Raw genomic sequence first — 24,547 nt, 5'->3', positions numbered from 1 at the left:
GTCACAGCTATTAATTAATATTCACCAGCCTCTGCTGGGCAGTCTTACATTTCTCAGGTCTTCCCATCTCTCTCCCATTCTCTTTAATAATTATTTTGCCTGTAGTACCAGCTACTCAGGTGGCTGAGGCAGGAAGATTGCTTGAGGTCAGGAGTTTGAGACCAGCCTGGGCAACATAGTGATACCCTGTTTCTTAAAATTCTTAAAATAATAATAATTGTTTCAAACTTTTCTACTCTTCTTAGAAACCTTTGGCCTCCCCTTCTCTGTTCTCACCCAGTCCTTGCTTTGCCAGGAAAAGAGTCTTCAGACAGGAACTCCCTCCACTTACATCATTAAATACGTGGTCCTTCTTCCATGTGCACTTGTCCAGCTTCTCCTCCACTCCTTTTTTATTAGAAGCATTGTGGTTTTTCTTGCTAAGGCCGAGCCCACTCGGCACCCTGATCCCCTTTCCTTTTGTTTCATGGGGACTTTGTCCTTTGGTCCCCCTCTGGCTCCTGTGTCTTCAGCCTCACCTTCTCTCTTGGCTCTTTCTATTGATCAGCATTTACTCATTCTCACATCTCTCCCATCTTAAGCAAAACATTTCTCTGGCCCCCTGTCTTTCTTACATTATACTTCTGCTGCCTGTGGTCTTCATCTCTTTACCCTTTAAGAACCTTTTACCTGCTCCAATTAGGTTCCTGCGTCCTGGCTCCATTGCCAGTGTCAGCATGATTTTTACTGATGGAGTCCGGTGGACACCCCAATGCTTATCTTTCTTCATTCCTCAATGGAATTTGACAATGTTGACTTTCCCCACTCTTTGAAACACTCAATCTCTGGTTTCCTTGGCAGGGATATGCTTTGCTATGCCCCCACTTCTCTGGCCTTTCCTTTACTGTCTCTTTTTTCTGGATTCTCTTCTTCTACCCACCATGAAACCTGGGTGTTTCTCAAGGTGCCACGTGTTCTGCCCCTTCTCCCCTTGCACACTTCCCGGATGGTCTCATCCACTTCTACCAGTGCCTGCCACCACCATCTTCATGTCAGTCATTCCCAGTCTTGATTTCTGACTCAGACTTCACTCCTGAGACCCAGGGCCTTTATTTCTAATTATTTGCTATAAACATCTCTTTGAAAATCTCAACAATATGACACTGCAGATGTGTCATGTAAACTGATTTCATCACTTTCACTTCCTTTCCAACTCTTGTATGGTTGTCATTTATAAAAAATATCCCTAAATTTATCCACTTAAGTCATAAACCTGGGGACACTCCTCTTTCCTTCTTCCCAACACTGAATGAAACCATAAATTATGTGAATTCTCAGCATCCTAAATGTGTTTTATTCTCTCTCCTTCACTTGACCCTGTTGCTGTGACCACCTCTGGCCTGTCTCACTAGAAAGTCTCCTGACTGGTTTTCCCTTCACTCGTCAGCACTGTTCTTGTTTCTGCAATCAAGTGAACTTGCACCAAAGTAGTCGATCTTCTCATACTTTAAACCAGTTTGTGGCCGGGCCTTGTACCTAAAATAAAATACAGACTTGTTACCAAGGTGGCAGTGATTGCCATGAGCTGGCCCCTACCCGGGCCATTATTTTTCCTCTTTAGTCATTCTGGTCATACCGACTTTTTGTTGTTTAGAATATACCATGTTCTCTCTCTCCTCTCACATTTACTGTGCTCTCAGCCTGGAACACTTTTCCTCCCTCTTTTGCTTTGGTAACTACTATTTATGCTTCAGGTTTTAACTTAAATATTACTATTCCCAGAGGCTTTCCCTAATTCTTTGAAGTATCCTTCCTTCCTTTCTTCCCTCCCTTCAGTACTGCAAACACATTAAAAGGTACCAAGGGTAACATAAGACACCTGTGTAGCTCCTGCCTACCTGTATTTGACAGAAGTCAACATTTTGTTTCAAATCCTTTTTTATAATTAATTGTTGAATAGTTACTATAGTCACTTGGTTAAAAAAATAGCTAAATATAAAAGGAGATTCAGTGAAAAATTTTCTTTCCTTCCATATCTTCTAGTCACCCTGTTTCTAAACCAATGTTCTTAGTATTTTGTGTACTTTTTGAGATATTTATATTTTGAGATTTGTATAAGCAAATACAAATAATTTTTTACCTGTCCTTTGTACATGAATGATAGCATAACAGACTGTTTCACATCTTGGTTGTTCTGTCTGTTTGACATGTATTTTGGAACTCATTCTGTATCATTACATAGAGAACTTGCTTATTTACGTTGCTCAGCTGCCCAGTATTCGTTGTCTAGATGTTCTGTAAGTCCTTGTCCCCATTAATGGACATTTAGTTCATTTCCATCTTTTTTACTGTTACAAGTGATGGTGTAATGAATAAATAACCCTGTACAGTAGTCTTTCCTTATCTGTGGTTTTGCTCTCCACAGTTTCAGTTATCCATGGTTAACTGCAGGCCAAAAACATTAAGTGGAAAATTTTAGAAATAAACGGTTCATGAGTTTTAAATTTTACGCTGTTATGAGTAGCACAATGAAGTCTTGTACTGTCCCACCCTGTCTCACTCGGGACGTCAACCATCCATTTGTCCAGTGTTTTCATGCTCTGTATATGCTCAGTAGCTGTCTAGGTTATCAGATTGACAAAATAGTGTATATAGAGTTTGGTACTATCCACAGTTTCAAGCATCCACTGGGGGGTCTTGGAATGTATTCCCTGCAGATTAGGGGAACTGCTGTATATGTATCATTCATACATAGGCAGTTTATCTGTGGTATAAGTTCCTGGAAGTGAAATTACTGTGTCAAAGAGTAATGTGATTTGTAATTTTGATAACTATTGCCAAATTTCCTTCCATGTGATTTTATAATCCAGAAACTTGAGCAGCTTCATGTTTATAAACCATTAGGATTTTCTTTTCTGAAAACTCCTCCCAGTTTTCTGGATTGTTTTCAATAGTATCTCTAAAAGTTTGGTTCTCAGACCACCTTCACTGAATGAATAATTTGTGTTAGCCACTGGTGACAGAAACAGTCTTTGCATTCCTAGGACTTAGAGTGACACAAGTAAATAAACAACAAAAATGAATAAAAACTGCAAGTAGCATTAGCTGTTAAAAAGAAAATAAGAAAGGATAATGTGATAGAGAATGACTATTTGTAGGGCAGGATATATTAATTAGAGTAGGCCAAACTCTGATGACAGACCCTCAAAATATGGTGGTTTAAAGAGTATGAGATTTTTTTTGTGCAACAGTCCAGAGTGGGTGTTTAGGTTAGTAGCTTGGCTCTCTTCCATGTCCTGGTCTCCTATCATCTTGTGGCTCCACTGTCCCCTAGGGCCTAGTTGTTCACTGTGTGCAGTAGGCAGAAAGACTAGGGAGGTGTTTGTTGTGCCAGGCTAGCAGTGATGTACAAACTTTGATTCACATTCTGTTGACAGCTTAGTCACACAGCCATCCCTAAGTTCAAGGGAAGCTGAGAAGTATATTGTAGCCATGTGTGCAGGAACGAGAATATATTTTTTGATGCACAACCAGTAGACTGCCACAGGGGGCAGTATTAGCCAGAGTGGTCAGAGAAGACTCTGGAACTGAAGTGATAAGAAAGAAGCTCCCAAGCACAGATCAGAAATAAGAGCGTTCTAGGCAGAAGGGAACAGTGAGTACAAATGCTCTACGGCATTTGAAAGGTTTTGGCCAGATTGAGGAAAGGAAGGCCCAGAGTGTGGTGGAACCCCCAGGTAGCAGGGGGGAAGGACAGCTTAGAGAAGGAGGTTGGAGAAATAGGTAGTAGCCAGATTATGCAGACCATTTTATGAATTTGGGATTGTCTTGTTTTTCTAAGTGCACTGAGAAGTCATTAAAGGATTTTAAATAGGAAAGTGATTAGATTTGTGTTTTAAAAGGGTTGCTCCTGCTGCTCAGTTGGAGAAGGGCAAGGTTGGAAGCAGGGAATTTGTTTAGGAGGCTATTGTGTTCGTCTAGGCCAGGGATACTAGTGGCCTAGAGTAAGTGATGGTGGTGGAAGGGCGAGGAGGGGTCAGGGGTGTGACCTGTTTTGAAGGTAGACTCCCTAGCGCTTGCCGATGGGTTGGATGGAGGAATTGTTGAACAGCTGGATGGATAGTAATCCTAGTCCTTTTATTGAAAGAAGAAAGATGGAGAGAGGAGGGACTTCAGGGAGAAAGTAAAGAATTCCTTTTGGACCTGCCAAAAATCCTTACAGAACCTTTACAGAAAAAATTTGCTGACCCCTGACATAAATAGTGCTCCCAAGGAAAGACAGTGGCCAGTGAAATATATGAGCCTGTTTATGGGTATGACTTCTTAAACATTGCAGCTTTCATGGTAAAGTACTTTTTACCCTTGAATGTATTTGGAATTTTATATTACAAGACTGTCTAACGCATTAAAAGTTTCAAAAACCCTCTCTCCATGATTAATATGAATGCTAGTGTCATAGCTTTTGATTGAAGATTAAAACTTGGAAATAGTACTCTGAATAATCCTTTTAAAATCTGTTCTTACAGGTGCGTCAGCAGTTTCCTGCTCCTCTTGGTTGGTCAGGCACTGAAGCTCCTACACAAGTCACTGTTGAAACTCATCCTGTTCAAGAAACAACCTTTCATGTAGCCCCTCAGCAGAATGCATTGCATCATCACCATGGAAACAGTTCCCATCACCATCACCATCACCACCACCACCACCACCACCATGGACAACAAGCCTTGGGTAACCGGACCAGGCCAAGGGTCTACAATTCTCCAACGAATAGCTCCTCTACCCAGGATTCTATGGAGGTTGGCCACAGTCACCACTCCATGACATCCCTGTCTTCCTCAACGACTTCTTCCTCGACATCTTCCTCCTCTACTGGTAATCAAGGCAATCAGGCCTACCAGAATCGCCCAGTGGCTGCTAATACCTTGGACTTTGGACAGAATGGAGCTATGGACGTTAATTTGACCGTCTACTCCAATCCACGCCAAGAGACTGGCATAGCTGGACATCCAACATACCAATTTTCTGCTAATACAGGTCCTGCACATTACATGACTGAAGGACATCTGACAATGAGGCAAGGGGCTGACAGAGAAGAGTCCCCCATGACAGGAGTTTGTGTGCAACAGAGTCCTGTAGCTAGCTCGTGACTACATTGAAACTTGAGTTTGTTTCTTGTGTGTTTTTATAGAAGTGGTGTTTTTTTCCAAAAACAAAGTGCAAAGCTGCTTGAATCAGAAGGAGATTAACACACTGAACCGCTACAAGAGGGCAAAGCTGACTTTTTTTTTTTTTTTTAACTTGAAAAGATTGCAAAGGGACAATGAAGTGTTTAAAAGAGCCATGTCCAAACCCATCTTCACGGATAGCTCAGAGGTATCCTCTTTTTGCCTCCCCCATTTTAACTTGCCACATCCCAGTCATAATGGGGTTTTTTTGTCTTTCTATTCAACAAAAGTTAATGTTCAGATGTTGGTCTTGGTCATTTGCCAACTAATTTTAAAATAAAAGGCACTGCACATCATTTGCATAAAGGGCCCCACGAGGGTGTTTTTTTTTTCCTTCCTTTTTGTCCCCTCCCCCCCCTTTTTTGGTTTGGTTTTGTTTTGGGTGGGGGGTGGGAAATTTGGGTTTTTTAGTCCTCTAAACACACTTGGGCACGGAAATGCAGTACTGTAAGGAAGAGGGACCTCCAGCTTACACAAACATCATCTTCAGCTGTATGAAAGGGACGGTTGTATTGAAGTTTGTAAGGCACATTAAGCATGTTAAGTGGCGGGGATCAGAACTCTCCTATCTGAACCTACTGAGGAGCAAAGCAGCAATCACATGGGATCCTGTGGGTCTCCTGTTGTAGAGGCCACAGTAAGATAGGAATGGAACATGACTGGTCTCCTAACCAAGGTGCACTGAGACGCAATCAACGGGTCAGTTGTGGCCAGTCCTGGGGAGGTCTGAGTGGTGGTCTTTGGGATAACCTTTGGCCTTATGGATTTGGACTCAAAATTAGAAGAGCCTACCATTTCAGATGCAATCACTTTTGGACATGCTTTTGCAGACAGTCCTTAATGCTGAAAACACAGAGAATGGGTAATTCAAGAGGCCTTTCTTTTAAAATAGACTTTTGTGACCCACTAATTGTAAGGTATTGCAAGGTCACTTTGCGTGTGTCATAAAGTTGACTTCCTTATTGGTTGAAGGTCACAGAAGTAGTGGTTTGCTTTGATGGAAATAGCTACAGCTGTGTCCCTTCCTGCTTTTTACTTTTTCTTTTGCTTTTTCTCGGCACGTGGTATCTCCACCATTTCTTCTGCACAAAGATGTCTTCTGTTCATCCTGAACATTTTTAAAAAATGCAGAATTTTATGTGACTGCTTTTTTGCCTCACAATTATGCTGTGAATTTTACAAAAATTTATTTTCTTTTTTGATAATTTATTGTACCAAAGCTGTTTTTATAGCACATAGATGTCTGTAACCAATAATGTAGCAGTTCTGCACTTTGACACAAGGTGTAACTAGACCATTTTTAAATGTCAGTTGAAAATTATGGCTGTACTATTGCTTAAACAAAACTGGAACTGTTGTTGAATCCATAGCCAATACATTTACAGCAATCTGTGTACTGAACATAATAGATTGACATCTAATTCAAGATTACAACATCTGTTACATTCTAAATGTGTTCAGGCTTCTGAAGGTAAAGGGACACTGGATCCAGAAGCTATGGAACCAGCAGTTGATTCTTGTATTCCTGATTAACCTACTTGTAAACTTGAAAGCAAGACCTCGATTGCACCAACAGGTCCAAAATGTGAGCGCGAGTAAAGCAGAACTCTCCTGCATGACCTGAGTGAGCAGGCTGGTATTTAACAGGTGCCTCGTTTTGAGATTATGCTGCCTTAATGTAACACAGTCTGGCAGTTGCTAAATTTGTGTTCCCATTTTAAATTGACCAATTTTAGGGTGTTAGACTTTTGAGCGGTTGAATTGGGCGAATGAAGATAAGTAATTTACCTGTCCAGGATCAAAAGAAGCCTAGAAAAGAAGCAGTAATCTACCTCTGCCGATAACCCTGTTCAAACAACGCAGCAGAACACCACATTACTTTTTATTGGTCAATTCCATGTGGCTGACTAGGTCAATTTTTTCTGAACAAAAGCAGGTTTTTATATGTAAACAGTGACAAAAGAAAGGCTTAAAACTATGTAAATGTGAATGGAAACTTGGAAATATCCGTTTTTATAAACCACAAATTTTTTTGCTGTTAATCAGGAAATCCATATTTATTTTGTAATTAAATGTCAAGCCTGTGGATGATTTTTTTGAACTTGGTAGTTCATAAAGGTTTACAGTGAATAAAAGGATATCATCTTGAGTATAGCAATATCAAAAAGGAATTCAGTAGTTACTGCTGTTTAGGAATATAAGCTTAAGATATTATATGGGTCAGGTCATTTTTTTTCTGTGCTGGTTGCCACATCTTAGCAAGCACCAAAAAACTAAAGCAGTTTTTTAAACCAATATTTACATAAAGAAAATCATAAAATCCAATGCTTCTGCATACTGTGTTATGTTACAGTCCAGTTTTGTGTGCTTTACTACACAGTTTGGTTACAGGACTTCTGTGCATTGTAAACATAAACAGCATGGAAAAGGTTAAATACCTGTGTTCAGATTGTAAGATCTAGTCCGGACTTGCTGTGTATATTGTAACGTTAAATGAAAAAAGAACCCCCTTTGTATTATAGTCATGCGGTCTTATGTATGATAAACAGTTGAATAATTTGTCCTCAGACTCTTTACTATGCTTTTTTAAAATTAATTTAAGAAAAATGTAAACATAGTAAAAAATTTTCCTATGCAATTAACCTGGTCCAGGTTTGGTAGGTATACTGAGTTATAATAAGTCTAGTTAAATATGTAAAAAGGAAAATATTTGAGTTACATCAACATAGGCTTCAAAAATCTCTGAAAGTAAAAATTGGAGGTTTAACAGATCACTTTGATTTTTCAAATGGATTCTTTATATGAGTGGTTATTCACACATTTTCTCTCTGACGCAAAGTGCTAATAGTTTATAGTGTGTAGAATTGATGTGAGGATATGATGATTTTCTCTAATAGGCTTTGACCTGCTGGGATGAAGGAGGGAATGTAGACACTGTTCCTCCTTCCCCGAATCCTCATATGGGACATACCAAGGACTTTCTGTACAACTTCTAGACCTCCTACCACAGTGAATCTCTAACCTAGAGTCTTCTCTTTTTACCAGTTAACCTGCAGAAGTACATATTAAGGTGGCTTTCAGAAGGTAAGGAATTTATTTAAAAAGTTAAGTGTGATACTGTAAAATTCAGGTTGGCTATGTAAAAGTTGAACTTAACCACATGTAAGAAAGGAAAACTTACTCTAGTGTTTTCTTAGGGTATGAGAATTTTACTTAGGTCAAGGGCACATTTTGTGATACCAGACTCAAAATGAGATTTATTTTTTATTTAATGAAAATTAGAACTACATGTAAAAAATCATTAGGTCTGCAGTAATTATGTAAGGCCTGAAAAATGACCATTGAGACCGGGCATGGTGGCTCATGCCTGTAATCCTACCATTCTGGGAGGCCGAGGTACGAGGATCGCTTGAGGTTGAGTTCGAGATCAGCCTGATGAAGAGCAAGACCTACTAAAAATAGAAAAAATTAGCTGGATGTGGTGGCTTGCACCTGTAGTCCCAGCTACTCGGGAGGCTCAGGCAGGGGGATTGCTTGAGCCCAGGAGTCTGAGGTTCCAGTGAGCTACGACGATGCCACTGCACTGTAGCCCAGGTGACAGAGTAAGACTGTCTCCAAAAAAATAAAAAAAACCCGTAGAGTTTGCCCCTGTACTCTTTCCTAGCATTTATGTTTTTAACTTTATTGTCATGTTCCTGTAATAGGGAAATACATAAACAAAATACACGTAAAGACAAGATAGCACTCAATTCTAAGTCAGTTTCCCCATTTCCTTGTGGCCTGCTTTTATTTTGTAAGCCCTGATAATACAATTTTTGTATCTATTTTTGTAGGTAGGCTATATGCAATAGACTAGATGGTTCATTCAAAATACATGACTTGGTCTTAGTGCCATGTATGAAGAGAGTTGTCTTTTTAAGATTTAGTGGGACAGAAACATGACTTTGTATACTTTCTGAGCCTATATTCAGATTCCTTAAAATCTACATGGGACATGTGTTGACCAGACCTTAGAAAGCCTTTGGTGTCAGGAAGAGTAGATAGAGCACAAGTTCTGATTTTCTTACCCCTGGCTCCTTACCTAGAATTGTTTCCTAGGATGAAAACATACATCAGGTAATTTTTAAAGAGCAAGAGAATAAACCCTAAGAAAATAGCTTATTTTATTCATTATCCCTTTTGATGCCTGACAATACTCTGTAAATGGATCCACTGAGAATCATCCTATAGGTGCCAATGGAGCTTTTACCGTGGACTGGGAATTTTTTTTACGTATCCCTGTGTTTAAAGCACTAGGTGTTTGATTTGTGGAAGATTTGTTTGGTGAGGTAAGTTCATTCTTTTGTGTGTTTGTCTTTCTCTTGGGCATTATGCAGGGCCGAAGTCGAAGAGTTCAGCTCCTCTAAGTGAGAAGTGAAGAAGAACCAGGATGTTTTTGCATCATAACTTTTTAAAAATAACATTACCTTAACACTGAGAGCATAAGGTATCTGTCACTGTTTTTTTTTTTCATTTCTTGTATCTTCAGAGGCAAAAAGGTATTCTCCAACTGAACACTGTGATTTAAACACAGTAACTAGAATCACACACATTACTTTTCAATATGCAGCTTTACCTGAAAACAGTTTTTTCATTATTTCCCACCTTTAAGGTATGTCCCTCTATAAAAAAGTTAGAGGGGTGGGAATTAGTGTGGGTAAATTTCAGTTTCCGTTTTGCGTGAATTCCCTGCCATTCCCAGCAGAACCTGTGGATGCTGATTCAGAGCAGGGAGGGTACAGACAGGCCCTAATCTCGCTTCCTTTTGATTTTGCCAGGTAGGGTGGTCCAGTCTCAGTGGGGTCCTGAAGGAGTAGAGTTCTAAGAATATGAGTCATGTTGGCTAACAAAATGCATTAAGTTTGAGTCAGGAAAAATGACAAAAGCTCACAGCTCTGCTTGTGTTGTAGATGGTGGCAGTGGACCTGGGCGGCCGAGGGTGCCGGTAGCTAGAGAAATACTGAGGATCCTGCAGGCTGCAACACGTAGAAAGGCCATGTGGGTATCATTACTTAAATTTTGTTTGAAAGACCAGTTTATTTAATTAAATTTCTAAAATTGCCACCTGTGGGATTTTTTGGGGTTTTATTTTATTCTTGTAAATTTTTGTCCTCAATATCTACTCGTTAATCACTGTAATCACCCCTGAATTCTTTAGCTTAAGTTGCAGTAGGAGAGATTCAGAGCAAAGGCAGACTAAAGTGGCAGGCACAGCAGGTGTGGTCGTCCTGCTCTGGGGTGGGCTTCGCAGCCAGCGGGGCAGCAGGAGAGGCCAGAGCCTGAGTGAAAGCCACCAAAAGGGGAACCGGTTTACGTCAGTAGAGAGAGTTGAGTTGGTCACAGGAGAGCCTGGGGTGGAACTGGTGAGTCATCTGCACTCACTGTTGCATAGAAGGACTGCATGGAAATGCATGGGGTGGGGTGAGGTACGTGTTTGTTAACTCTCCTGAAATGGAAGAAATTATTTCTGGTGGTGTGAAATGGTTGTGTATGTTTTTTAAAGATTTAAAGCATAATACAGTGAAATAGCTTACGGAGAAAGTCCATTTTTTATGCATGTACAGACAGGCCTTAGTTGCTGAAGAGGTGAGGCAAGGCGGAGTGTGGAGGTCCCCAGGTGGGTGGAGGAGTTTACCAGGTGCCACGCCCACTCTCAGTGTCCAGCCAATCAGGAAGCAGATTCTAGAAAGAAGGATGGTTTTCATGAACCCTGGTGATCTTATCAAACTGTTAAGTCTGTACTCATCACTTTAAAACCAGTTTTCAACCCTGCTGCACATGACACTCATCTGTAGAACTCAGATGCCGCATCACACTCCCAGAATTTTTGATTCAGAGAGTCGAGTGTCTTGTGTCTTTTTCAGAAGATTTACAGGTGATTCAGAATCTCCAGCCAGGCAAGGAGAAGCAGGTGGCTAATCTGACAAGTCTGCATTCAAGAACGTCTTGAATGGAGTTTTATTATTAATGTTTATATACATACAGTGTTGAATAATTAAAATCTGCAACTTATATTGCATTACAAAATTAAATGTTAACAACCCTCCGAGAAAGGTGGAAATTGCCAGATGTAAGTATATAAAACTTGCACAATTTCTTTTTGCCATCTTCCCTTGTGGAAGGGGGTTGATGTGACATCCTGTCAGTAGCTCTCAGATGTCCCCTGACAATGGCACGTGTTATTTCCCAGCAGTGGGATTCGGATTCATCCCCGCATAACTCAGTTGCACGTGGTCTTTTGTAAGATGAGGAAGGGTTCCCCAAGGCATCAGCCACTTGGGCAGCGGAGAGGTTACAAATGCAGCCCTAAAGTTCCAGATGGGTTCAGATCTGAGCTGGTCCACACATGGGCTCTGGGACCCTGGGCAAACCACTGTACCTCCCCGAGCCTCACTGTTGTAGCTGCGGGAGGAGATACCCATGGTATCCACTTAGGGGATGCTGTGCAGGTGTCAGTGAGGTGAGGTACGTAAAATCTCAGCACAGTGCCTAGTTTAGAGGAAGTGCCCGATAAATACAACACGTAGCTAACTAGGTTAGAGCTCGACTCCACAGCCTCAATAAAGTCTCCTTTTTCTATGTGAATATGACAAACATTATGTGGGGAAATGAAGTGAATGATTAAACAGGATTATTTTCCAGTTAACTTTTATTTCTGGAGTCTGGGACTAGATGTTAACATCCCCTTTCTAGTTGCTTTTGCTACTGTATGGTACCTATACATATGTCAGAACTTAGAGGTTTTTTGTGAGGGTTTTTTTTTTTTTTGTAGTTTTGATAGGATGTATAATATATAAATGCCTTATAAGGACGGTTTTTCAGTTGAATTTTACTATCAGCTTCAAGGAGACTAACTGGAGGAATAATCGTGCCAAGGGTCCATTTTTTCACAAGCTTTGTCATCAGACCCTGGTGGCCACGTGTCCAGGCACCTTCCCCACCCTCATTCCCACCCTCCACCCCAAGGCATCGCTGGTACATATTTAGCCTTCGGAGATTTGACTTCAGGGAAAAAAAAAGGATGACAGATAAAAACCAGTTCTTAAGTTTATAAATCAAACAGTAATATCATTGGGGAAGTTGGGGGAACATAACAGGTTATAACCTACATTTAAAAAGCAGTAAGGAACTATTTAATAGTTGCTGCTTCTTTGTTTCTTTCTTTCTTTGTTGATGTTAGGTGGCTGCACATCCAACTTGGGGTCCTCAGTGTTACCTCCTTTTCATTCCTAAAGTATCTCCCCTTACGTCAAATGTAAGGGCAAAAATTCCCTAGGATAAAAGTTTGCGCGTTTGCATTAGAATGTACATGATTTGCATTACAATGGCCCGTGGCTTTGGATAGATGAAACAATGGATCTAATCATGGAGCTTAGCTGTTCGCCTGAGGTAGATAAAATACTTCTGGGAGATAGAGTTCCCTACAGTCCTAAAATTCAATATAGACAACCTTGTACTTATAAAGCAAATTGGACTGGCTTGTGCCTTCTCACAGCTCTTGGTCGTTTCCCTGACTGGTTTGCACACCTGCACCCAGCCCAGCAGGGGTCCAGCGCTGACTGCAGCCCTGCAAGATGACCGTGGGGATGGAGCTGACTCTGCAGTTCCGGATTGTGCCTGTGCCACGCTGAGATCAGAGTGATGCTTTGCTGTCCACAGAGCGCTTACACAGGACTCACTGAATGCTTACCTTCTGGCTGCAGGACGACTGGGGAATGTGGGTGCTGGGGAGACGGGGACCTTCTTCCCATAAGCATGCTTTCTAAAGGCATCTCCCCCCGTCATGTAATGGCAGTGACTTAACATTTAGTCTAGAGGAATTCAATTTAAGAGGCTTCCCACTGGATAATCGCTGATTGTGGTCTTTCTCCCCAGCTCAGTCTGTCTGCAGGTTAGAGTTCTGCCTGTTTTCACTAGAAGCGCGGGAACTTGCAGTGACTAGATGCAAGAACAAAACAGTAACTCCTCTACTGGCAGGATCAAAACAGAGTGAACTCGAAATATCTCCCCAACTCCCTGCAGAAGATACTTTAAATCAAAGAAAGCAGTGCTCACCCTGGAAACAGAATTTTAAAATAGATGAAAAGTCCTACCCTAAAGAAAAATAACGTCTTATCGGCAGAGGGTCTTGGGGTGGCTGATGTGAGGACTTTAAAAGAGAATCATCAACAAATACTAATGGAACACCGGTCATGTGCAAGGTCCTTATCTACGTCCTAGGGATGAGAATAAAAAGTATGTCACTTTTTGTTCTTAGGAGTGGAAAGACAGACAAGTAAGTAATTACAAGTAATCCTGGTGTTTAAGACAGTGGTAGTGTGAACAGGGACCCTATTCTGGTCCACAGAGGCTGTGAAGTGCTGTTTCCCTGAGGCATTGATGTTTAAGCTGATACGTAATGGATAAATGGGAGTTATCCAGGTAATAGTAGGAACGTTCTAGAATCTAGGAGAAGGCAACAGCATGTTCAAGGTCTAGCATAATGAGAAAGTGAGGGGCCTCAGCATTACCTGTTTATAAGTGGATAGAGTCAAGACCTATTTAGGAAGAAGAGCAGACGGAGCTTGGGAATTGAGTGGATGGGGTGGGTGGTGGTAAGAAGGGCAGGAGTCAGGCTTCCCCCCACATGTTCAGCTTGAGCATCTTGGTGGGTGGAGGTGCCATTGGCTGGTGTTGGGGACATTTGAGGTGGAGCAGGTGTGCCAGGGAGTCATGAGTTCAGTTTTAGGACTTTGAGTGTTAAAGGCTTGTAGGATGTCTAAGTGGAGATGTCCGGTGGGCAATCTGATATGAAAGAATGGGTTGGAGGGGGAAAAGGTCAGGCCTGGGGATGGTTTTCTGGTCATTCTTATAGAGGCAAATAATGGTGACTGGGATGATCTAACGGGTGTGGGGAAGAGTCTAGGACGCTTTAATGAGAGAAACTTGTGTGTTCAGAAATGAATACCCTCACACCTTCCTCCACCCGAGGATGTTTTAGATCTATCAAGGGGATGGGAGATTATCCAGCCACTCGCTACTCAGTGTGGTTGGTGGACCAGCTGCATTAGCGTCACCTGGGAGCTGCCAGCAACGCAGAATCCCAGGCCCCAGCCCGGACTAATCTGTCAGAACCTGCGTTTAAACGGGGTCCCTGGGTGATTCATACATGTGTTAAAAGCTGGAGAAACACTGGCTTACACCTCGCTTGAGATTTGAGAAAATGTAAGAGTTTAAGCAACTTGCTGAAGATGACACAACTGACCAGTGACAGTCTCTGGCTTCTAGTCCAGCCTCATTCCAGTTCCCCGTGCTGAGCTTGAGGTTCGAGATCGCGTCCCAAAGCCTTCAGCCGAGTGACCCCTCTAGCTTTTGTGACCACTGCAGGCAGAGCTGGGGGTGAGACTAATGTCCGTGAATGTGGGCTGTAGGCTTGCGGGCTCAGGAAAGTTTAGTCATGAGTGACTGTTGTCCTAATGAACCACCGTGGTGCCTAAAAAGTTTTCGTTGTGGCAAACCTTTCACAAATTGCAAACGTTGAACAGGGTTATCTCCGATACTCCTCTCCTTTGGTTGTGAGACCGAAATAGCTTCCAGTAGGCTCTGAAGAATCGCATCTGAGTGCCTGCTGCTGCCTCTTCCTCCCTCTTTCTCCAAATCCTGCTCCTTTGCCCCTTCCCTTCTCCCCAGGTCACTTTCTCCCCTCTGGTTGCCAGGATCCGTAATTCCTACCCGGCTTCCACTTTCGCAGTGGCGTTTTGGGCTGGTGTTTGCAGCGGCTCCGGGGTGCTGTGACACAGGCCAGGTGACCCTTCAGCGCAGCAGCTCCTGTGAGGCACCCACGGTCCCCTCTTGCCTCTTCCACATGTTAGTCTTCATAGATTATTCTTCATCCAGATGGATTTTGATTTAGGCCCTTCTTGTGTGAGAAGAGCCCCAGGGCTGTGCCTCTGGATTAAAAGAAATAGGGAGGGTCCCCGTGACCCTGAACAGAGGTGGACTAGGGCTGTGCATAGAAGGAAAAATAAGAGAGATTCGTGATGTTCTGGTGACATCAGGAAAGCCTTACGTTTTTGTTTCCCTAAAACATTCCAGCTTGCTTTCTTGCTGCTGTTAGTACTCACCATTTCCTGGCTGGCAGCAAAGCCCTTAGCACGGCCTCCCGGGGCTGTGCGCCCTTCAGGAAAGGGACAGCCCTGGAAGGGCAGGGATGGTTTGACTTCTGCTTCCTGCCCACTGCAGTAAATTAGGTATCACCAAATTACAGCCCACCCTCCTGTTTTTGTATGGTCCACCGAGCTAAGAATGGTTTTTACATTTTAAATGGCTGAAAATATCAAATAATATTTTACGACATGAAAATTACATGAAATGTAAATTTCAGTATCCATAAATGAAGCTTACTGGAACACAAGCACATTCATTTGCATGTTGTCCATGGCTGCTTTGGTGCTGCACTATAATGGTGGAGTTGAGTAGTTGCTGCAGAGACCACACGTGACATTCTCATCAATTTGCTCTGCCGCTTGGTGTGGTACAAACTGCAGTGACACAGTTACAACTGACATCATTTCGAGTGCCACTTATTACCATGCTACAACCTTTCATTTTTTATTGCTCATCATGTCAAGAAAAGAAGAAAAAGTGGTGAGTTAATCGATTGCAGTGGTCACATGCCCAGAGAAAGTGAACTTTCTGTTTAGGACAATTAGCCTTCGAACAGTAACAGTTGCTGAAAGAGTTAACATTAGGAGCAACATCAGTAGTCAATTAAAAACAAGGCAAATGCTTTTGAGTGGTTTCCCTTGATGCTTGTTACAAGGGTCAACATTTGTTAGGAACACTGCTCAGTTGGTGATATTTATTTGAGAAGCTCGTGCCAAGCTGGAAGTAATTGAAGAATCGGCCTCTATCTATAGTCCATGTGGAACAACTACAGGCAAAAATATTTTCAAAGTTGAGAAAACTAACTGGGTACAATCTGAAGTGGAATCTGCTAAGATGTATTACAACTGATGGTAATAGAAATATGTGTGGAATATAAAAAGGCTTAGCTGGACAACTTACAATGTTATAATAATATAAGATGTTAAAGTCTATGGTTATTCAATGTATTATTTAAATCAACAGGTACTTTGTGGAAAATGTTTGAATCTATCATATGTTATTGAACCAGTATTGCCAATAGCAAACTTCATTTGCTTTTGTGGACTTCACTATCAACAGTTTCATGAATTTTTGTCATAAATAGTAGCTGAATATCCTGACATGGCTATAATACAGCAGTTCATGGTTTAATACTGATAAAGTTTAATTTTAATTTTTTTTTTTTTTTTTTTTTTGAGCTAGGGGTCTTTACTTACCCTGTTCTCCAGGCTAGAATATAGTGGTGTCATCATAGCTCACTGAAACTTCAAGCTCTTGGGCTCAGGCAATCCTCCCGACTCAGCCTCCTGAGTAGCTGGGACTATAGGCACACTAATTTAAACAAAAATTTTTTTTTGGAGAGACAAGATCTCACTATGTTGTTCAGGCTGGTCTCAAACTCCTCTCAAGCAATCCTCCTGCCTTGGCCTCCCAAAGTGCTAGGATTAGAGGTGTGACCCACTGGCCCAAACTTGACTTTAATTTTTGAGCTCAGGACCAAGACTGAGATTTTTCTGAATGAGAACTACTCTCAACTGGAATTATTAAACACTGAATAGCTTTGGAAATTTGTTTTTGCTGCAGACTTGATAATGTTTCTTAATGAATTCAGTCGAAAATCAGAAAACAAAACTGTTTATGTGAAACTCCTACTGTGGTAAAGTCATTTTAACAAGAACTAATGTTCAAATCATAACTAATGTTAAACTACTTCATATACCTGCCCTGTTGTTAAAAAAGTTAAAACAAGAAGTAAGAGCTACATTCCCACACACATTTATCATCAGATACGTGATCTGAGCTTGAACTACAGTTTCAACAGTGTTTTATGGACCTCAGTGCAAACCCAAAAGAAATTTCCATATTTTTATATGCAGTTGAGGAGCTTCCAACTAATCTTCAATTGGAATTGATTAGTCTGTTAAAAGGTAACTATCAAATGAAAACTCTATTATAATAGAATGTTATAGAAATCTATAAATGCCTTTCAAGTAATATGCTAAGTTAAAAGTCTCGCCGGGCGTGGTGGCTCACGCCTGTAATCCCAGCACTCTGGGAGGCCAAGGCAAGTGGATCGCTCGAGGTCAGGAGTTCGAGACCAGCCTGAGCAAGAGTGAGACCCTGTCTCTACTAAAAATAGAAAGAAATTATCTGGCCAACTAAAATATATATAGAAAAAATTAGCCAGGCATGGTGGCACATGCCTGTAGTCCCAGCTACTCGGGAGGCTGAGGCAGTAGGATCGCTTAAGCCCAGGAGTTTGAGGTTGCTGTGAGCTAGGCTGACGCCACGGCACTCACTCTAGCCTGGGCAACAAAGCGAGACTCTGTCTCAAAAAAAAAAATAAAATAAATCTTACATTCATTGACATATTAGTGTTAGGAAGTACCTATGTGTCTGAAGACATTTTCAAAGATGAACTATAATATGTAACATTTCATTATAAATCAGCATTAATAGATAAACATATGCAATTGATTTTGATGATTGGCAATGCTAGTTCTGAACCTCAATTAAGGAAATGTTATCCCCCCCGCAAAAGAATTGCAATTCTTATTGCTAGACCACCATTACAAAAGAAATTATACTCAATTATTATTATATTTGAATTTCATCAGTTAAGATATTTTGGAATTTTTTTTTCTCTTCTTATATAAGTATCTATTCAATATCTTCCATTTTTACCTTTTGGCCCAGAAAACCTAAATCATTTGACATCTGACCTTTTAAAGAAAAAGTCAGATGAAGCCAAGAAGTAAATGGGGTTAGCCTCCTAGGTAGGTGTTCCAAAAACAGGGAAGAAATCTGGGACCTGCTGCTTAAATATCTTTGGGCCAGTAGGAGGAAGGCACCTTTGTGCCTTGGTCTTTTGGTACACACTACATACCGCGATGCAGAGAACCACCAAGAGGACAGCTGCATGTCCATCAGCAAGAAATGGTAGCCGAGACACCACTTTGCAGGCCCAAAGCTTGTCTGCTGAAGATGTCTGCCCTTGATCAGTTTGCCTGCTCAAAGACAGTCATTATTTAGAAATAATAATAGTTCTGTGAATGTTATGTGTACTATCTCATTTAATGCACAGAACAACCCTATGAGGTGGCTGAATCCTGTTCTTACCCTCATTGCCCAGGAGAAAATTGAGCACCCAAGGGAACAGCAATTCACCAGAGCATCGTCAGCTGCAGTGGTGAGAGCAGCTTTTGACCCCAGGCAGACACACCCGAGAAATCGCTCTTAACCCCTCTGCAAACTCATTTGTAAGGACTGCTCAAAATTAACGCTCTCCATTGAGAGGCATTTCTCTACTCCTAACATAGAATAAATGTTTAGGAAATAGGCTTCAGAGTCAGACAGACCCTATTTTGAATCCCAGATCTGTCATATACCAGCTGTGTGTCATTAGGAAAGTTGCTTAGCATTTCTGAGTCTTAGTTTTGCTCCACTGTAAAATGGGGATAATAGGCTGGGTGCGGTGGCTCACACCTGTAATTCCAGCACTTTGGGAGGCAGGGATGGGAGGATCACTTGAGGCCAGGAGTTTGAGGCCACCCTGGGCAACATAGCAAGACCCTGTCTCTGAAAAAAAAAAAGAAATTTACTGGTCAGGAAGCTGAGCCAGAAGGATCTCTCGAGCCCAGGAGTTTGAGGTTGCAATGAGCTATGGTGACGCCACTGCACTCTAGCCTGGGGGACAAAGTGAGACCGTATCTCACAAGTTAAATAAATAAATGAAATGGAGATGATAACACTTTTTTTGGCATATTCTGAGTGTTGGATATAAGTTTGTAAAGCCTCAGTGTGATGAGTGGCCCGTGAAGGACGATACTGGGACTCTGAGGGGTCCTGTGTGTCGTGCCCACCCAGGCCACAGTGTGTGTATTTTAGCACATATTAAAGGCCATCTTGCTCTCCTCTGTGACAGGTGGTTAGGGGGTCTCCAGACAGTCCAATTCACCATCAGTTGCACAAGTCTGGGGTATTTCTAGCAAGATCAGAGGGTAGAGGAGAGTTGATGATTGTAAGACTATAAAAATCCCTGAATTTTTGCAGCATGTTACTTTTGGGATTGAGGGTCACTGTCACCATTGTAGACTCTGTAGGAACCCATCTTGGGGCTGTAGAAATCCACAGGAGTGTGTCTCACTGGCTCTGCCGTGTGTGCGAACTTGTCCGGCCTCCTCTCCCTTCCCACTGGTGACGTCTTGGCCTGGCCTTATCTTCTGCGGACTGTCATCGTTATAATGGGTGCCATTGACTAAGTGTTTATTAGGTGCCAGTTTCTGTGCTGAAGAGTCCACGTGTTCCTGGCTCCCGGCCTTTGGGCAAGGTGCTTAACCTACGTAGGTCTCTTTCCTCACCTGCAAACTGGGCATGAGAATATTACCTATAGGTTATTAGGGGATTAAATGAGTTAATACACCTGAAGCTCTCACAACAGTGCCTGCACACTGCAGGGCTTCGTATATGTTGTTCCAGCAGCCTGGGACCAAAGACTGGTACCTGAGATTCGGGAGTGGAACCAAGGCCACAGAGCTGTTGACTGTGGAGTCAGGGTTCAAACCCAGGCTTGCAGACTAAAGCCAGTTTCCTCAACCGTGACCCCAGACTGCCTCCCTGCCACACTCACCCCTAGCCAGCTCTGTGTCCCATCCTCTGTGCCTGGGGCCATCCTTGCCTAACAAACACTCTCTCCGACTAACATTTCCCTCTTCTATTTAGAATCCTGTCCTTGTCACTGCCAGCATGTAGCTTAAGGTTCTGGAAAATTCACTCCCTGCCTCCCCTCGGTCTCCTGTGCTCCGGCCTCACGAGCCTCTCAAATGTGCCACCTCCAGCCCTTGCTGCTGTGCAAGCTTCTGTGATGCTCTCCTGGTCCTTGCAGTGTCACCTCCTTTCATGACCCACAGCCCTGTCTGTGTGGCCTGGCACCTCATGGGTGTTCCCAATCACTGTCCCTAGTAGCCTGTGTCAGAGTTGACGGTCTGTCTCCCCCTCCTCCCGGATGCCTTAGTCCTGGAAGGCAGGGGTGCTCCTCCCTCTCTTTACTCCAGTGCATGGTGTGTGGTGTCGAATGAACGAATGAATGGAGGAAAACACTTGTTTTCTGGAAAGGAAGACAATCTGGCCAGACCAGTTAGGTCTCTTTCCAAAAGCTCTTTGAAGTTATTTCTTAAATGCATGCTAACTGAGCTGCAAGGGACTCTCTCACAAAGGAAGTGGCTCAGGGAGTCCGGGACCAGGAAACGCCATTTAACCGGTGTACCCAAAAAACTCTCTCAGGCTGGAACAAGAAGCCAGAGGCTGCCGCCCCCTAGTCCTCTGGGGTTAGAGGAATATAGTCCAGAGGGTGTGGCTCCTCCACCGTGGACACGCCCTTGGGGCAATTCTTTTGTTTGTACAGAAAGCAAGCTCAGGGCTGGGGACTGTCATGGGTGGCCTGTGTGTGGCTCTGGCTCTCTGGGTTCTCCAGGCTGGGGGGACCTGAGTGGGGTGAAGTTGTGCCAGATGCCAAGGGCCTGGAGTCAGGTGCGGGTAGGTGGGCACAGTGCTGGGCTAAAGCGAGCAAGACTGGGCGTCTGACCACAACGTAAGTGTAGGAGAGAGGGCGAAGGAAAATTGAAAATTAAGTGAGAGTTACACCAAGGGAATTTGGTTTTTTGACTCTAAAGCCAATTTTTAAAAAATGGTCAAGTTTCTTTGGCTTTTTGAATGCTTAATAAATAGTTATATGTTGTATAAGCCTAAATCGTGAGAAATCCGTGACTGTGAAGAGTTAGGGCTCGGGTAACGGCCCAGCCAGGTCCCGGGCAATGCGCTCCTGGGGGGCAGCCCCAGGGACCTCGGCCCACCCCCACCCCGGGAGCCCAGTGTCCACACTGCGGCTAAGGGGGTTTGAAAAAGAAAGGAAACCCTCTTCAAGATTAAAGATATAAACCTCAGCAAGTGTCAGTATACTGTCAAAGGAAGCTTTCAGGAGCTTTAAATGAGCTCTAGGACATTGACCTGCTCAGCCTTTCTGGAAAGGCATGGGACTGCGAGGGACCCGATGAGATGTTCAGGTCACACTGAGCAGTGACCTTTGCCCGGGAAGAGGTGAGTCTGTGTCTGCCTGTAATCCTAGCACTCTGGGAGGCCCAGGCGGGAGGATCATTTGAGCTCAGGAGTCCGAGACCAGCCTGAACAAGAGCAAGACCCCGTCTCTGCTAAAAATAGAAATTAGCTGGACAACTAAAAATACATAGAAAAAATTAGCCGGGCATGGTGGCACATGCCTGTAGTCCCAGCTACTCGGGAGGCTGAGGCAGAAGGATCGCTTGAGCCCAGGAGTTTGAGGTTGCTGTGAGTGAGGCTGATGCCATGGCACTTTAGCCCAGGCAACAGAACTAGACTCTGTCTCAAAAAAAAAAAAAAAAAAAGATCTAAATAAATGGAAAGATATGGTATGTTTATGGATTGAAAGAGTCACAATTGCTAAAATAGCTTTTCTCCCCAAATTGATCTATAGATTCCACACAATCCCAATCAAAATTCCAGGAGGCTTTTCTGTAGAATTTGACAAAGTGAATATAAAATTTTTATAGAATTGTTATGGAATACCCAAAACAACTTTGAAAAAGAAGAATAAAGTTGCACTTTGAGAGGACAAGGTGGGAGGATTGCTTGAGGCCATGAATTCAAGATCAGCCTGAGCAATACAGTGAGACCCCATCTCTACAAAAAATACCAAAAGAATATTAGCTGGGTGTGGGGGGTGCACACCTGTAGTCCCAGCTACTCGGGAGGCTGAGCCAGGAGGATCGCTTGAGCCCAAGAGTTTGAGGCTGCCCTGAGCTATGATCCCATCGTTGCACTACAGCCTGGGGGACAGAATAAGATCTAGTCTCAGAAAAAAAAAAAAAAAAAGAAGTTGGACGGAGAAATTATATTACCTGATTTCAGGGTTTACTATAAATATATAGCAGTTGAGACTATAGGTATTGGCAGAGATAGACAAATAGGTCATTGACATGGAATAGTGACTCCAGAAATAGATCCACTCCTATATAGTCAATTGATTTTCAACAAAGATGCCAAGGTAATTCAATGGGGAAAAGGATAGTCTTTTCAACAAAAGGTGCTGAAACAAATGGAAATCCATAGGAAAAAATGAACCTGAGCCCCTATCTCACACCATGTACAGAAGCTAACTTGAAATGGGTCCTTGCCCTAAATATAAGTGCTAAAACTATCAAATTGATAGAAGAAAATACTCGTAGAAAAAGAACCTTTATTAGCTGCCTGTAGTGCCAGCTACTTGGGAGGCTGAGGCAGGAGGATGGTTTGAGCCCAGGAGTTTGAGGCTGTTGTGAGTTGTGATCAGCCCACTGCACTCCAGCCTGGGTGACAGAGCAAGACCCTGTCTCAAAAAAAAAAAAAAAAAAAATACAGTAGCTGTGGAAAAATGTTTGGCAGTTTCTTATCAAGAAATTTCACTTCTAGATATTTATCCAAAACATAGTAAAGTAATAAATGCATAATAAAGTAGAGATAGTCTTTTCAAATTACTTGTGTTTATTACAGAATTATCTAACACAACAAATGTAAAATTAATTTATCTAAGCTAGAGTTTTTGTTTTGTTTCGTTTTGTTTTTTGTACTACACATCACACACTTTCCTTTGAGGTTGGGAGGGGAGTCCTCAGCATCCAGATGAGTTACGGGTGGATGCTCCCTCTCTGGGCTGGCTGTGTAGTTCGCTGCAGGATCTGACCCTGTCTGGGGACTCTCCTCAGTGACAAATGCAGAGCTTCTGGCCCAGTGTTCAGAGAGCAGAGGGACAGCATTCCTGCAAGTGTTGCCGACTCAGGAAGCTTAGAGACTGTAGACCCCGTCACCCCAAGTATGTTGGTCTTAGACGTGCTTAGTGGATCGCGGGCTCTGCTCCCCACCCCTCTGGTTGTAGGTTGAAGTATGTGCTTATCACACATTCCTGATGGCTTCACCCTGATAAGGTGTCTGCAGTGTTCCCTGGAGGCAGGCAGCTATCGTGGGTTGGCACCCATTGAGTGCCGTGGCCAGAACGAAGGTTTAGGGTCTCAATTTATACTCACACTAGACGCCTGGGTTGAGATCATTGTATTATTCTTTCACAGACAAAATGAGCAAAGATAACGGTAGCCACTGAAGACCCACCCTGTGAGGTCCCCCTGGAGGAGAAACCGTGTGCCGTTACCAAAGATCGGAGAGGAAAAGCATAGAGAAGGCAAATCAGTGCTCTGCGGCTGTGAGCAGGGTGGGCGCTCCTGTGGGGGGGGGGGGGCGCCCAGGAAACCCACGACACTGCCTCTCACCGGCCTCTGTGTGCCCTGTCCTGCCCGTCTTGCATTTCAGAGAGAAAGGAAGAGGATAAAAATAGGTTGGATCCACGTAAATCTCGGGCCCCCGTTTCTTTAGACATCATGATGCTGGGGTTGCCCAGTCCAGCAGCACTTTGAGTTACGAAGATGGGAGGCAGAGGGAAGACAGGAAGGAGACAGACCTCCAGCGGAACCACAGCAAAGAGGCTTTGGGGGAAGCATGTGCTTTTTTTTTTTTTTTTGAGACAGTCTCGCTCTCTTGCCTGAGCTAGAGTGAGTGCTGTGGCGTCAGCCTAGCTCACAGCAACCTCAAACCCCTGGGCTTAAGCGATCCTTCTGCCTCAGCCTCCCGAGTAGCTGGGACTACAGGCATGTGCCACCATGCCTGGCTAGTTTTTTTCTATATATATTTTTAGCTGTCCAGATAATTTCTTTCTATTTTTAGTAGAGATGGAGTCTCGCTCTTGCTCAGGCTGGTCTCGAACTCCTGACCTCAAGCAATCCACCCGCCTCGGCCTCCCAGAGTGCTAGGATTACAGGCATGAGCCACCGCGCCCAGCCCCAAGCATGTGCTTTTTCTGTTCCCAGAGAGACTACTCTTATTGCCTCCTCTTTTTAATGTCACCTTCTAGTTCACATACTTTACCTCATTAACCTTCCAAACAGTCCAGGGAGGTAAGAAGGTTTATCCCCATTTTATAGATGAGGAGCCCAGAGTGATGAAGTGTCTTGTCCTTGATCACACAGCCACCAAGTGGGAGGGCAGAGGCTCAAACAGGCATCCGGGAACATCGTGGGCCTGCAGGCCTTGTCCGCGCAACCGCCACCCTGCGTGCCCTG

At 43.1% G+C, this 24,547-nt stretch overlaps 1 protein-coding gene across 3 annotated transcripts in view; it reads left to right on the top strand.

Moving 5' to 3' along the window:
* DYRK1A (dual specificity tyrosine phosphorylation regulated kinase 1A) overlaps positions 1–7,717 on the top strand; it is a 137,012-nt gene extending 129,295 nt beyond the window's left edge. For all 3 annotated transcript variants that reach the window (XM_069474951.1, XM_069474950.1, XM_069474952.1), the window contains one exon: positions 4,506–7,717. In XM_069474951.1, coding sequence (XP_069331052.1) covers positions 4,506–5,126 — 621 coding nt within the window. In that variant the 3' untranslated portion in view covers positions 5,127–7,717. The remainder of the gene's footprint in view (positions 1–4,505) is intronic.
* The last annotated feature ends 16,830 nt before the right edge of the window (positions 7,718–24,547 follow it).

This window comes from Eulemur rufifrons, chromosome 7, assembly GCF_041146395.1.
Source record: "Eulemur rufifrons isolate Redbay chromosome 7, OSU_ERuf_1, whole genome shotgun sequence".
NCBI classification, from domain to species: Eukaryota; Metazoa; Chordata; class Mammalia; order Primates; family Lemuridae; genus Eulemur; species Eulemur rufifrons.
Note: the sequence above shows the minus strand (reverse complement) of the source record. Positions and strands in the feature narration are given on the sequence as shown.